Below are 15,131 nucleotides of genomic sequence, written 5' to 3' on the forward strand. Positions count from 1 at the left end.
AAAGCTACGATTAATTGAATTTAAATATTTTTTGCAATATATGGCTCCTGCTATGTACTGTGACTTACAAGGAAGAGAACAAAAATGTGTGACCAGTTATTATATACTTGCTTCAATTGAGGCCATGTTGTTTTCACGTATTGTTAGGTCAACTTCACACATCATTAGGTGAGAATTAAGATTACTCACTAATTCCAACTTGACTTCTGATTTAAGTCTTGGGTAGGTCATACGCTATTATGTCCTTTGATTATTTCATTTTGCCAACCTTTGTGACAAAAGGGTTTTGCTCTTACCTAAAAAGATACCTTGCTATTTAATTTTAGTAAATATGTAACTACCACTTAATTAATTAATCTACTTTATTCGTTACTTTCGTTATATGTTCACGTTTTTCAAGTTTTGTTATTTTTATTAGTGAACCATTTTTTATGATTAACCTATATTTGATTATTCTCTACTCTTTCTTTTGGCATTCGTTTTCCCTATCACATTCTATGGTTTTCTTTAGAAAAATAGTAGGGAAATTGTCTTTTTAATTAATAACTTTTTCTCTGTTTAATTTTCAATAATTCATTGAGATTTGTTTAGTTTTTTTTTTCATCAAGAGACTAGCAAATATCACATGCATTATGCAAATATATTTTTTTAATGTAGATAAATATAAAAAGTGTAAATTAAAAAAAATAATCTTAAAGTTTAAAGTATAAAAGTATAAAAGTATAAACACGTAAACTTAAGTTTTGAAAAATATTATAAACTAAATTGAGTATTAAAAAATACTATTTTAGTATATTCTCAAATATAGAATTATGCTGCATGTTAATTAAATAAATTTGAGCATAATATATATAAGTTAAACAAAGGGAAAATGCTCTTTAATTAAAGATTACTCAATAGTTATGAAAAATATTAATTTGATATCAAAACTTATAACATGTGTCTTGAAATAAAGAAGATATATACGTGATTACATGAGAAAAAGAGTAAGCATATAGGTTATCTTATTCTCAAGAATAAATATTCAAATATAAAGGTGAATGAATATCTTCGTTTGAGATGACATTTCTGCTTGTTAATTATGCTTTTGTTTCTTTTAAGAACCCTTTTGTTTTTATTTACTTGCATATGCGAGAAATGTTCATATTTAGGTTAACTTTTTTTAAATGTGGATCTCTGTTGAAATAAGAGATGTAACTATCTTCTCAATTTTAACTCAAATGGTTGCTCTTAATTTATTTCTCTTTTGTTAATACTGACATGTATTATTATAGTGATGTGATAACTCCTACTTGATTTAATTAAGATGAAAGAAACATCTTTAAATATAAATTAACTTTTGGGAACTATTGTATAGCTTTAAAACTTTATCTGAAGTTTGTCTTATTTAGATACCTTACATATTCACATTTAGTGTTAGAATAAAATGACGAAATATTTAATCTCCATTTATTAGTTGTTTTATCTTAATCTAGATTTTTATTGTGTTCAATAATAAGATATCTACAAATATTATATAGTTAAGAACCAAAATAAAACACAAGAATAATAAAAAAAGAAATGTATTAAATAACATAGATAAGAAAGTTAAAAAATATTATGTCTAACTCTAAATTATTAAATATATAAATTTTAAGTACTAAAAAAAATAATGATAACAGTCTCTAACTTTCAAAATGAATCTCGGTTATTTTCTTTTTAGATCAAGTTGTCTCTCTCTCAAAAGAATTTATTTTAAGTGTGTAAAATTTGTTGGTTGAATCTAAATTTTTTAATTGATTTTATAGTTGAATATATTAACCAATTCTAATGATAACTAATTTTATTTATATATTCTTTAATCTTCAATAATTTTCGGTTGTTTGTAAAATTATAAACCAAATATTTATCTTTCTAAATTTTAAATAAAATTTTAATTATTTAAAACATAATAATCAAAATACTTTTCTAAATTATTAGATAAAACTTTGATTATCTAAAAAATAATAATGAAAAATACTAATAAATGATAATTACTTATTTTTCTAAATTTATCTATAAATCTTAATTATATAAACAGATAATAATCAAAATACCAATAAAAAATAAATTACTCACCTTTTCTAAAATTATTTAATAAATCTTTAATTATTTAAAAAGATAATAATAAAAATATTAATAAAAATAGAAAACATAAAAAAATAAAAATCATGATCATATTAATTATGAGCCACCACTTAGTATTAGCCTAGAAAAGATATCTAGAACAATTGTCTGTCATCAACATAAATGTTTGGAGTAATATAGGGACATGGTGATGCATCTCATCCAATTAGGTTTTATAACGGGAATTTAAGGCTTCACATGCACACGTATGAGTAGTATTATTTGTTCAATTAAAGACAAAAAATATTCTTACATATGTTGTCATGGGCTTTTTATACAATATACTTATAAGTTTATTGTATAAATAACACGTCTCTTAATATATTAATAAATTCCTTTGGTGAAATATATAGGTGTTGACTTGTAATGAATTTTGCATATTTGAATACTCAATTATGTACATACAACTTTTTAGGACTATATCTACATGTTGTGACTTTTAATTATAAATTGAAAATTAGTAAAAGTCATTTGAATGCATTAGATTTTTCTAAAATAGCCTCCTTTTTTTTTCTTTTTAATCTCTCATAGATAGAGTTATATGCATTCTAGTTTTCTAAATTTTTTTCTATTAATTCCTTATTAATTACACTTTTTTTAAAAATTTTAATCATCTACATTAAGAGTTTCATACTAAGTAATAATGTAATTAGCAAATATTAATAACATAAACTAAAATAAAATGGTTAAATATGATATTTTTTTTGTCTGCAAACTATTTTAAAAGATTGTTTTATTATTACGCTAAACTATATATATATATATATGTATGTATGTATGTATATAGTAAAAGAGATCATTATCCAATTTGAAAATTTTATAAGAAAAAATGTTGTCATAGTTTAATTTTGTTCATGAAAAGTTAAAACTATATGATACTTATTTTTTATGAAATTGAATATGCCGTGTATGTATATACTAAAGTTTATTGAAGATTTGGTAAGAAATAGTTGGCAATTAATAGAAAGCTGATTGGTTGGTGAACATTTAAGTTGTCTCCGTTTTTGGATTCATTGTTTTGATCAATGATCATGGCCATTATAGCAATGGAAAGTGCAGCAAACTAGCTTCATCATCACCACAATCCTTCCCAACTTCAAAGGACTTCACCATTCTATCATTGCTTCTCTCTTGTCGTTTATTTGATTTTGCTTTTCATCTTTAAAAAAATTAGGTTTTGGAGTATATTTAAACAAAATTTAAAATTGTTAAAATACTGTTGTTATATTTTAGATATTATTTATTTGTCTGAAACTCATGTTGTGATTTTTTTTTAAAACGTTTCAGAAAAATATTAGAAAACAATATATTTAAATTATCTTATTCTTAATTCTTAAATCGAACAGAAATTTTAATATAATTTGCATGAAGAAAACGAGTGCATTGTTTCAGACATTTAGCTATTTGTTGGGTTTTACTTATAAATAGTTGCAATTGAAATGTCAAGTCGGAGGAAGTTAGGTTAATTGTCTTAATTTTTTATTAGTTTCTATGAACATATGTTTGTTGGGATAATATAGGACTTAAAATCATAAACCACTTCCTTGTACACATCACATCGCATAAAATATCATCACATCACCTTGATATACTAACAAAAAAGAAAAAAAAAAGGCATCGGATACTCATAAAGTATTTAAACATTTAAAATCACACTGTTATTTAATAATATACGAAGCCAAATCTGAGATCGCATGGTGGGTGAAACACGACAAATAGCATTCAAGTAATTTTGAATATAATTTATTTTCTGGAAAATGTTTTTTCAACCATTTTTTATAACTTTTTACAATATTATTTAAAATATTCTGTTAGCAACTTTTCTTATATTTAACATAATTTCATTTCATATGTGCCGTGATTACTATACTTATATATTTTAATTTTCAATTTGATATTTCAGATTAAATCTCATTGTACTGATTCTATTATGTATTGGTAGTACATATTTACTTTTTATAAGTCATACAATTTAAATTTTAATTATTGGAAAATTCTATAATTAATAAATTTTATTCTAATATTAAAAATTGATTACTAATTCATAATAAATATTAAAAAATTATGTCTATGATATTTTTTTTTGGAGTTTCAGAATATTTTGTCTGTGAAAATGGGTCCTGTTTGTACGAAATAATCAGTGCCAGTGCTGAAAGTGGAACAGAAGAAAATAAACATTGTGCATCTTCTTCTTCTCTCTTTTTCTTTCTCTCTCCACCTTTCAGTTTTTTCCATCACTTCCATGCTCGCCTAGGGTTTCTCTCTCTGTTCCTAATCTGGATTGATTTTTCTCTGTGTTGTTGGATTCCATTTGCTGAAGCACCTTGATGTCAATGTGCTCGGTGTCTACGCCTTCTCTTGCTTGCAGGTGCGGCTTCTATGTTTCCGATTGCGCTTCGTGCTGAACAGTTTGATTTCTGATATCTCGTTCCGTTAGTCTCCGATGAACTGTGTTCTCTCTGTTTGTTGTGTACACTCTGTTGCTTTGTCTTAGTCTGTTCAATGAGATTTCGACCTTCTACTCTTGTTGTTTCGGAACTTCATTCTGAAAAATAAGAATAAAAATAAGAAGAGGAAGAAGAATAAGAAGCTGCCGCTCTTGGATTCTACATTCTGGACGAAACAAACACAAACTACATTTTTAAATTATATATATATATATATATATATATATATATATATATATATATATATATATCTATATATATTATTGCTTTTTTTTGGGAAAATTTGAATCACTTTGGATGAAATTTATTGGATTTTTTTTTTATTTTTATATAGCTGAATGATTTGGTTTAAAATTTTGATTTAATATGCCTTTTTAAATCACCTTCATTTTTGTGTGTGTTTTCGAAGTTAATTTCTTTTGAAGGTTTATCGATCCTTAAGTTGATTTGCGTTACTGTCCGTGCTTTTTGTTAATTTGACAATGTCGCAATAAATATGAACAAGGACTGGATTGGCTTACGCCTGCGGTTTCGTTTTCATTTGATCTGTTGATTACAACGACTGGTGAAGTTTTTGAATTGATAAGACAAATTGTTAGCTTCTCTTCAAAGGATGGAGTTTTTACTTGATGTTGGTTTTCTATACAGCGCAGCGAGGGGGTTGTTTTGCTCGGTATAAACTGGATCCTGCGCTTAAATGCAAGTCAATTAGGACGCTTAATTCATTTTTTAAAACCCTGTTATTTAGTCCTTGGTTTGTCTCTAGTTAATCATCTTTTGTTATAAAAGGACTGAATATTTAAAATTCTTATATTTTGTGAGATGGATTGGCTTGTACTCATCTTCACATTAATTACAAGAAGTGCCAAACTGTTAGAATGTTGGAAAGGAAAACAAATTAGATTTTTTGCGGTTTCTTTTTATTCCATGTGCAATTTGATTTGTGTTCCCCGCAGTTGACACTTGTCCTACAAGTAATGGGAGTACGAGATTGCTTATTTTGTAGCTTCTCTTATCATTTTGAAATTTTTTTATGTCCATCTTTGTTTTCATTTGATTTCGTTCTTTCATTTTTTTGGGGTCAATTTGTGTCCTTTCTTTTTTCTCAATTTATTATTTTATATTTCCGCTTTGTGTGCTGATGCATTCAAATGTTGGCATTTGCATCAGGGTTTCAATCTCATGTAGCTGGTAAAGAGGTGGATATATCGTTTGGACTTACAAATTTGATTTGATCGCACCAATGGTTTTGATTCTGAAAGTTGAACTGCAGGTTGACTGTCTTTGAGTTGGGAGTTTATGGTGTTTGATGCACTACATGAGAAATAAAGTAGAATAGACTTTTGCACTGAGAGATAATCTGTATCTGTTACCTCTACCACACCGAAGTTAGTGGTAAAATCTGTCTCAATGGGTTCATTCTCTGGCACTTGTGAAATTGTAGAAGCAAGGGATGACCTAAATACAGAGAAAGCTGCCGGGATGTATCAGTCCAATTCTGGATATAGCTTGGATGAAAAAAACCGGAAGCATCCTGTGCTGAAACAGGGATATAAGGATAATCTAGATGATGATATTAATAAGCTGTTTGAATCAATTACTCTTAAATCTTCATCAAGGGATTCTGGCCTTTTACAGGATGGTACAAGCCCTAAGATGAAAAGTTCATTGAAAAAGCCAATTACAGTGGGTGCTTCTCGGTCCCCACGAGTTGGATATTCTGAGCCTTTGACTTTGAAGCAGGCTTTAAGAGACCTATGTATATCTAAGGCATCAGAAATGGCTTCCATGAAAAGATTATCAAAGTCAACTGCTTCTCCAAGAATATCTGAGGTTGGGAAGATACAGACATTGTACAATTCAGTTGTAGTTGAAGGTAGACAATCTGGGCCTTCTAATGTTGAGAATAAAGGGAGTACAAGCGAAATATCTCTAGTGCCAGAAGAGAGCAGCTCACATGCCTTGGATAAAGCTTCCCAGTCTCATCCAACTGTTAAAAGCACATCACTAAGGCAAAATGTTCAATCTTCCAAAATTTCTGTTGCAACTACTGAAAATGGTACTGGGGCTTCATTGATAGGTGACTTGGCTAGTTCATCAAATAAAGTTGGGGTTCTATCGCAGTCTTTGGAACCTTCTCAAATAGAAAAACAAACATGTGCATCTTCTCCATCTAGTTGTAACACTAATGGAAGTAAGTTAGACTTGTCTGAAAATGCTTCTTCCTCTAACAAATTAGGAAATAAAGCATGTGTATCAAAGAATGGGCACAAAGATAGGTTACAAACAGTCTGTTCCTCATCTACTTCAGTAAATGGCAGCAGAGTGTGCAAATTGTCACGACATGCCCCTCGTACGGTCAAATCAATTATCAAGAACAAAAGTTTGGGTAAGAAAAAACTAAAGCAAGATTCCTTTTCTGCTGTATTTGATCCTACATCCAATGAAGTAAATAACCAGTCAGTTACTAGTACAACTCAACTTGTTTGTGAGAGATGCTGGTGTGCTATAGAAAACAACAAAGGTATTATATCATTGGACTCTACTAGTTCTGGAGATGGAATAAACTCTGTTAATGTGCACTCAGGCTCAGCACCAGCTGGCTGTAATAGCGCCAGAGAAGTTACAAAAGTGAAAAAGAATACCGTATTGAAAGAGCAACTTGAATTTTCACAAAGTTCAAAGAGTAGTCAAGGTGACTACAGTAGTAGTACAAGTACAAGTGATGAGAGTAATCTCAGTGGGGCTAGTTGTGGCAATAGGCCTCACATGTCAAAGGATGTTAGATGGGAGGCCATACGACATGCTCAAATGCAGCATGGAGTCTTGGGCTTGAGACACTTCAATCTTTTGAGGAAGTTAGGTTGTGGAGACATTGGAACTGTATATCTTGCTGAGCTAATTGGCAAAAGTTGTTTGTTTGCTATCAAGGTGATGGACAATGAATTTTTGGCAAGAAGGAAGAAGATGCCTAGGGCTCAAACTGAAAGAGAAATATTAAGGATACTGGATCATCCTTTTCTTCCGACACTGTATGGGCAGTTTACCTCAGATAATTTATCATGTCTGGTCATGGAGTATTGTCCCGGTGGTGATCTTCATGTTCTACGGCAGAAACAGCTTGGTAGAAGTTTTTCAGAGCCAGCAGCTAGGTACATGCTAAGAGAATCTGTCTAGTAATATATTATGATTTTCTTTTCTGGTGAGGATTATATTATGAGCTACCTCCCTGGTACTGCATTTTTAGATATTCAACAAATGCTGTATTTGGTAGAGTATTTTCTGGTACAGTTTAGTTTGTTTTGTTCTCCTTGTTTCTGAACTCTCCCTGAGCTCATTCTTCATAAATTATCAGTTGTCTTGCATTTATGGCGTATCGAGTGGAGGCAATAAGGTTTAAAAATTTAATATGTTTATTTAGTATATTATATGTTTAGTTTCTGTGTTGTGTATATATGTTTTATGAATTTTAAAATGATGCATTAACAATTTAAATACGAATGCAGCTTATATCACTGGAAAAATGAAATGTGTTTTTCACCTTTTAATTCCTGAAGTTATGAAATAGTGCGTAATTGTGCTTCAGGATACCTGGTTAAGTAGAAAAGTGACAGAACATCAATTGAAAAGCTAATATGATACGGAACATAAAAATTACACATGATACTGCTATATACTTACTTGCTGTCACAGAAACTAAGTCTTCTATTAAAAGTGCAAATAGCAGCACATGTGTCTAATTACACACCTTACCATCAGATATATATACTCCTAATGCCTAACTGCCATGAAATATTTTCTATAAATAATAGCCATTGTGCAATTTCTAATTCAGTACTGCTAATATTGGATAAGTTCTTTTCTATTTCTCATACTCCTAATAATAACTACCTCAATTTCATTGATGGATACTTTTCTAACTCACTTGGATACTTTTTAAGGAATATATCATGTTACTACTTCTGTCCCAGTGTCTCCTTGATATGCTTTCATGCAAATCACTTGTGTGATGCATCTTTCTTTTGCCATGCCTCAGCCAAAAACTATACCTCTATTATCCTACTAAACAATCAGTATCCGAATGTGTCCTGAATATTTTAATTTTTGCAGCGTTCACTGCTAGCTAGTGCAGTCTCTGTTCTTGAAGGCCACTTTGTTTAACGTTGAAAAAGTGGGTTTTCAATTATTGAATAAATTTGGTAGTATTAACTTCCTCCTGCACTTGTAAATATGCATCTGCTTTCTTGTTTCAGTTTTTGCTTTCAGCTTGTAAATGTTTGGATATGTGGAATTGGGCAATGCCCATGAAAACATAACACCGGTGATGACATTGTTCTTGCAAAGAGTGCATAGCTTGTCATTTGACACAGTGAAGTTCCTTATTTTAACCCCAGTGACTGGCAGAGTACAATTAAAAAGAGATGGCATATTTAGAAATATCTTGTGTGACAAGAACTTCATGAATACCTTTCCATGTGAAATTAGGAGTGCTTGCATATTTTTTAACCATCCTTATAAAGTCTTATGAAATGTAATCCGTGTGAACTTTCAATATATTGCTATCATTATTCTTGTTGTTATTGTAATAATAATTGTTATTCTAAATGTTCTAGTCTCTATAAAGAATTTCTTTTTTCTTCTCACCATATTGTCTATGTTAAATATGTTGAAAATTCTACATGAACTAAATATCTGACTAAATTATAATATATAAGAAGGATGTAAATCTCACTTATAAGTTAGTTTTGTGAAGTTGAGTTAAACATAAAATTACTTCTTAATATAGTATAAGAGTCATTCAAAGCCTAATTTAGTCAAGTTTATTGGGGTTGTTGTGTCACTCACTTTCGGACTCATGTTGAACCACACCCGCACATATTTAATCCTATATCTGAGATGCTCATTCCTTGCATGAGGCATGGGTTCGATTTCACATTGATTAAAGATATGGTCAAATCATAATATATAAGTGAGATGCAAACTTTATCTTACGAGCTAGTTTTATGAAATTGAGTTAAGAATAAATTCATTTCTTGATAATCTATATATTTAATTTTCCTGCTTATATAAATGTTTAATGAGTGTTGTTTGTGTCTTTCATGAACAGGATTAAGCTAGTAAAGAATTGAATCTAGCAATATAGTTTTAACAAGCAAAATCTATCAAGAAAGTCTTGATTGATAATTGCTATCGTACATGCATGCAATTTTGAACCAAATTATATACCATACATGCACTGACTATTCAAGAGCAAATTACTTTGATAGCTACCATAATTGAAAGGGATTTCTGTTCGTCAATTTTGTTGGTTTTATTCAACCTTGTTGGCAACATTGAACAAATATTGGAGCTTGATTTTGTATTCACAAGAAACTTTGTACATGCAGGTTTTATGTAGCTGAAGTCCTTCTTGCTTTAGAGTACTTGCACATGCTTGGAGTGGTTTACCGTGATTTGAAGCCAGAAAACATTCTTGTTCGAGAAGATGGTCACATTATGCTGACAGATTTTGACCTTTCACTTAAGTGTGATGTTAGCCCGACGCTTCTTAAGTCATCTGATGTGGATCCTGCTAAGAATTCTGGTCCTTGTGCACAATCTAATTGCATTGAGCCATTTTGTATTGAACCATCCTGTCAAGTTCCATGCTTCAGCCCCAGACTCCTACCTCCTGCCGCAAAAACAAGGAAATTGAAAACAGATCTTGCTGCCCATCTCAGATCATTGCCACAGCTCGTGGCTGAACCCACTGACGCAAGATCAAATTCATTTGTTGGTACACATGAATATTTGGCGCCTGAGATAATCAAAGGAGAGGGACACGGAGCTGCAGTTGACTGGTGGACATTTGGTGTTTTTCTATATGAGCTTTTATATGGCAGAACACCCTTTAAAGGTTGTAATAATGAAGAAACGTTAGCCAACGTGGTGTTGCAAGGTCTCAGGTTCCCTGATACCCCATTCGTTAGTTTCCAAGCGAGGGATCTCATTAGGGGGTTGTTGGTTAAAGAGCCTGAAAATCGTTTGGGTACAGAGAAAGGGGCTGCTGAGATAAAACAGCACCCATTCTTTGAAGGCCTTAATTGGGCCTTAATTCGTTGTGCTATCCCACCAGAACTTCCAGACTTGTGTGAATTTGGAGTTTCAGAGATGACTCCACAGTCCCAGTGCAAGGGTATTCAGTATGTAGAGTGTAATGCAGCAGGAGAGCAAGTGGAATTTGAGTTGTTTTAAAGAGACTCTTCTTTGGCAAGAGTGGCATTCTTGTTATGGATTCCCTTGTTTTGGCTCTATGCTTCATGTGTCGAGCTGCAACAATTATGTAAGCCTTTGTTGTATAGTAGTTTTGATTGTAACAAGGTAAAATGTGTCTTGAGGTATAGGAAGTTCACCTTATACAGCAACTTGATACTCGCGCTCTGAAAGTATAAATTCCTCAGAACAAAAAAATGTCATACTCGTCCAGTCACCATGCTGGAGGGGCGTAGATTAAAGAATTTTGTTACCTGTAGGCGTATGTACAAGCAAAGATCCTTCTGTAGCAACAATAAATAAGAGTAAATCCTAGAAGCAATTTTATAGACTTTTTAAAGTATTGCGCAGACTCTAAAAAGGTGAGTGCATAATGTGTTAAACATGCACTTGAAAGATAATTTTGGTACTAAATTAGTCATGAAATACCTTGTAATCAAATAAGTTGGTGGACGAAGTTAACAAAATTATGAAATTGTATATATTTTAGAAGTTTGAGGACTCCAGTGCACAAACTTTTCTCTAGATACTGTCATAATATAATATACAGCCTTTATGTCAGAGGCTGTTCCTTGTAAAGGCTGTGCATGTGGGACAGATTGATCATCCATTCTACCATGAATTGTCGCGAGGTATTTCTTACGATTGATTCGTTTGTATCGTCTTTTTAGTGTTGTTTTCTGTCTATCTTTCCAATTCCATGAAAATGTTCATATTGGGATAACAGGTGATAATTAATTAACAGCAGAGTGAAAATTTTTACTAGCCTTGATAACCTTCTCGTTTAACACTGATCAAAACGCTTGTTCATGCTGCTTGCGACTTTATGCGTTGCATAATTTCGATTATGATTGTTTTAGTTTAGAAATATCGTTTGTTAGAAGGGTGTACTTCTGCAGTCACATGCTGGAAGAAATTTTAGCCATTAAAACTAAATTATATACATTAAATATAGGTTAAATCCCTGTCCCTATTTTTATAGGGTTTTCTAGTTCGATCTCTGTTTTATTAGAATCTCAATTTACTCCTAAAAAATGCTAATTTGAGTCAATTGAGCTCCTGACTTAACGAGATTAAGTTTTTGATGAGGTGCGAGGTTGAGGTGGCCAGTTTTTAAAACTATTATGAGACCTTTATACGTGGCATTTCATTAATGGATTTTAAAACGTGATATTTCATTAATGGATTTTAAAACGTGGCATATGCAGATGAGAATTTAGGGATTTAGGGTTAGTTGTTCTTAAAGATTGGAAAACACTTGAAGTTTCGAAAGAGGGAAGTGCGAAAGCAGAAGACACAACAATGTATATGGGTCATTTTTGTTCATCTGGCTTATACTTCTTATACTTCTCACTTCTTTCACATCCTAACAAAATGAATGTCTTTCGTGCGAAAGCAGAAGACACAACAATGTCTATGGGTCATTCGTGTTCATTTGGCTTATACTTCCTATACTTCCCACTCCTTTCGCATCCTAACAAAATGAATATATTTCTTCTAGCTTCATCAGTTGTTGTGTCCGATCATATAATCACGACAACAAATCTGAGGTCGAATGTAATCTTTCGAACCCATTCAATTAAATCAGTGCGTGAGGGAAATATTTGATTAGTGAAAAACTTATATGTGTAATCACTCTCAACCACTTCATTTAGGAGAGAAGAAAATTCAAACATAAAACCAGAATTTATTTGAAAATCAAGAAAGGCATAGTTATCCATCTTATAATATTAAATACAACCTATAATAAACATTAAAATATTAATATTTAATTACTAAAAAACATGATATATTCAACTTTATATAATAGATAAAAAACATATTATAACCATTACGATATAAATTATCAATTAAATTAAAAAAACAACAAAAAATAATATCTATGATATTATAATTACAAAAATTTAGCATATTATCAATTAAATTAAATTCTAAAAATATTGTTACATATTACAAATTAAGTAATAAATAACAAATAACAAATAATAAAATATTTTAAAATTTAAATAAAAACTACCAAATATAAAATTCATAAATTAAATCAAAAGTTAAAAAAATTAACATATAAAAAAATGTATATAATAAATACATAATAAAAAAAATATTCTAAACTAAATACTAAATAAATAAAAAAAGAACTTATTCAAAATTAAATAAAACTTCAAATCATTAATACGTATAAAACATTACAAATTTAAGGGTTAAATATGTTTTTAGTCCCTAAACTATAAAGCGATTTTGGGTTTAGTCCCTATTTGAAAGGTTTGTTCATTTTAGTCCTCTTAGTTTTGAAACTCTTATGTTTAGTCCTTAAAATTAAACGGAGTTAACTTTTCTTTGATGTGGCAAACGGCGAGCCACGTCACTTTTTCCTTTTTCTGAAACGTGTCATCCTTCTTTCTTGCATCTTTGACTTTTAAATGTTTGATTCTTTGACTGTCAAATAAAAGGTTACCATGTGCCAATTTTCTCCCAAAATTAGGGTTTGGTGAAGATGGAGGTTTTTTCGGCAAACTCCACGCTGGATTGATTCAGATGTTGAGGTTAGGCAAGTGGAGGAACTCGATCTGGGTCGTCTTGGGGTTGTGCGCATTTGGGATGCTGATAACGGTTGAAAAACCGTTATTTTTATCCTTAATTTTGACCTTTAAAACAACCTTTATGACTTAGAAACTAGCTTGAAATCATGCTTTTGCTTAAGCTTTGGAAATAAAAGAGTTGGATGGGTTTTATGCTTGATTTTCCTTGTTTTGACAAGAATTAAGATGAATTGGATGAAAGAAGTTGAAGAAGCAAGGAGTTGGACTCAGGAAAGGAAGGAAAAGTGCACAAAAGAAGAACCGTTGCCACCGCTCAACGCCATTTGCACCGCTGAGCGCCAATTTGGCTGATGAGTACACTGTCTCACGCTTAAGTGCTATTGCTGAGGGCCAATTTAAGTATCGCACCTACCGCTGAGCGCCAGACTGTGCTGTTGAATACATTCTTTCGCGCTTGAGCGTCAACGCTGAGGGTCATTCTGAATGCCGCACTTACCGCTGAGCACTGTTTAATTGGGCTTGGGCCAATTTTCTGTATTTTTAATAAACTATATAAGGATTTAGTCGACCTAGGGTTGATATCTTTGGACAAAAAGAGGCGAAATTCCAGTCCTTTCACCCCTTGGAGGCGGATTTTGGATGCGAAAGCTCCGATCTTCAACTTTTAGGGTTCTATCTTTCATTCTTTTCATTATTTTCATCTAGTTTCACCATGTCTATGGTGAACTAAACCTTCATTGTTGTTGGGGAAACGATGTAATCCATTGAAACTCTCATGTATTGAATTGATTCTTGATTATATATGCTTTACTTCAGTAATTGTTAGGGTTTTTCCTCTACACTCTATGCATGCTTTGTTTAAATCATTCAATTGCATGATCATTGATTTTGTCGATATGGACACATACGGGGAAATCTAGAACTGGGAAAATTCTCCTGGAAGCAATATTACCTAGACATAGGAATAGGAAGATCGGTTGCCTTTAAGCTTCTGTGCGAATGTAATGCATGAATAATTGCTAGGGAGACAAGACATTGTAAACTAGTGATTAGGAGTAGGCTTTCTTCACCGAGACATCGGGTTTAAGGTAAATTAGAAAGTGGCATTAACATTAATAAAGAAAGATGACTCATGAATACATGAGAGTTGATAAGATAAGTTGGAAAAGTGGCACATAGAAGAACCACTGTTTCATGCCTGGGCGTCACCGTTGAGCGCTAGTCTGGAAGTGCAACCACTATTTCACGCCTGGGCGCCACAGCCGAGGGCCAACTTAGTTCTGAGAGCACTGTTTTACTCTTGGGCGCCACCGTTGAGGGTCAAAAGAGTGTCGCAGCTACCACTGAGCGCCATTTTGGGGCGCTGAGCAATGAAGACTTGGGCTTGGGCCATTTTTCTGTATTTTTAAGAAACTATTTAAGGTTTTGGACATTCTAGGGTTCATATCTTTGGACATAAAGAGGCGAAATTACACTCCTTTCACCCCTTGGAGGCGGATTTTGGATGCGGAAGCTCCGATCTTCAACTTTTAGGGTTCTATCTTTCATTCTTTTCATTATTTTCATCTAGTTTCACCATGTCTATGGTGAACTAAACCTTCAGTATTGTTGGGGAAACGATGTAAACCTTTGAAACTCTTATGTATTGAATTGATTCTTGATTATATATGCTTTACTTCAGTAATTGTTAGGGTTTTTCCTCTACACTCTATGCATGCTTTGTTTAACTCATTCAATTGCATGATCA

At 31.8% G+C, this 15,131-nt stretch overlaps 1 protein-coding gene across 1 annotated transcript; it reads left to right on the forward strand.

Moving 5' to 3' along the window:
• The first annotated feature begins 4,299 nt into the window (after positions 1–4,299).
• LOC148193887 (serine/threonine-protein kinase KIPK2-like) lies at positions 4,300–11,184 on the forward strand. The gene is made up of 3 exons (XM_088096272.1): positions 4,300–4,513; positions 5,763–7,744; positions 9,980–11,184. Exons 2-3 carry the CDS (start codon positions 6,003–6,005, stop codon positions 10,824–10,826), a joined length of 2,589 nt encoding a protein of 862 aa, XP_087952398.1. The 5' UTR covers positions 4,300–4,513; positions 5,763–6,002; the 3' UTR covers positions 10,827–11,184.
• Positions 11,185–15,131: the final 3,947 nt, after the last annotated feature.

Source organism: Vigna umbellata, chromosome 8 (assembly GCF_029865625.1).
Source record: "Vigna umbellata cultivar VRB3 chromosome 8, Vumbellata_1.0, whole genome shotgun sequence".
Classification (NCBI taxonomy): domain Eukaryota; kingdom Viridiplantae; phylum Streptophyta; class Magnoliopsida; order Fabales; family Fabaceae; genus Vigna; species Vigna umbellata.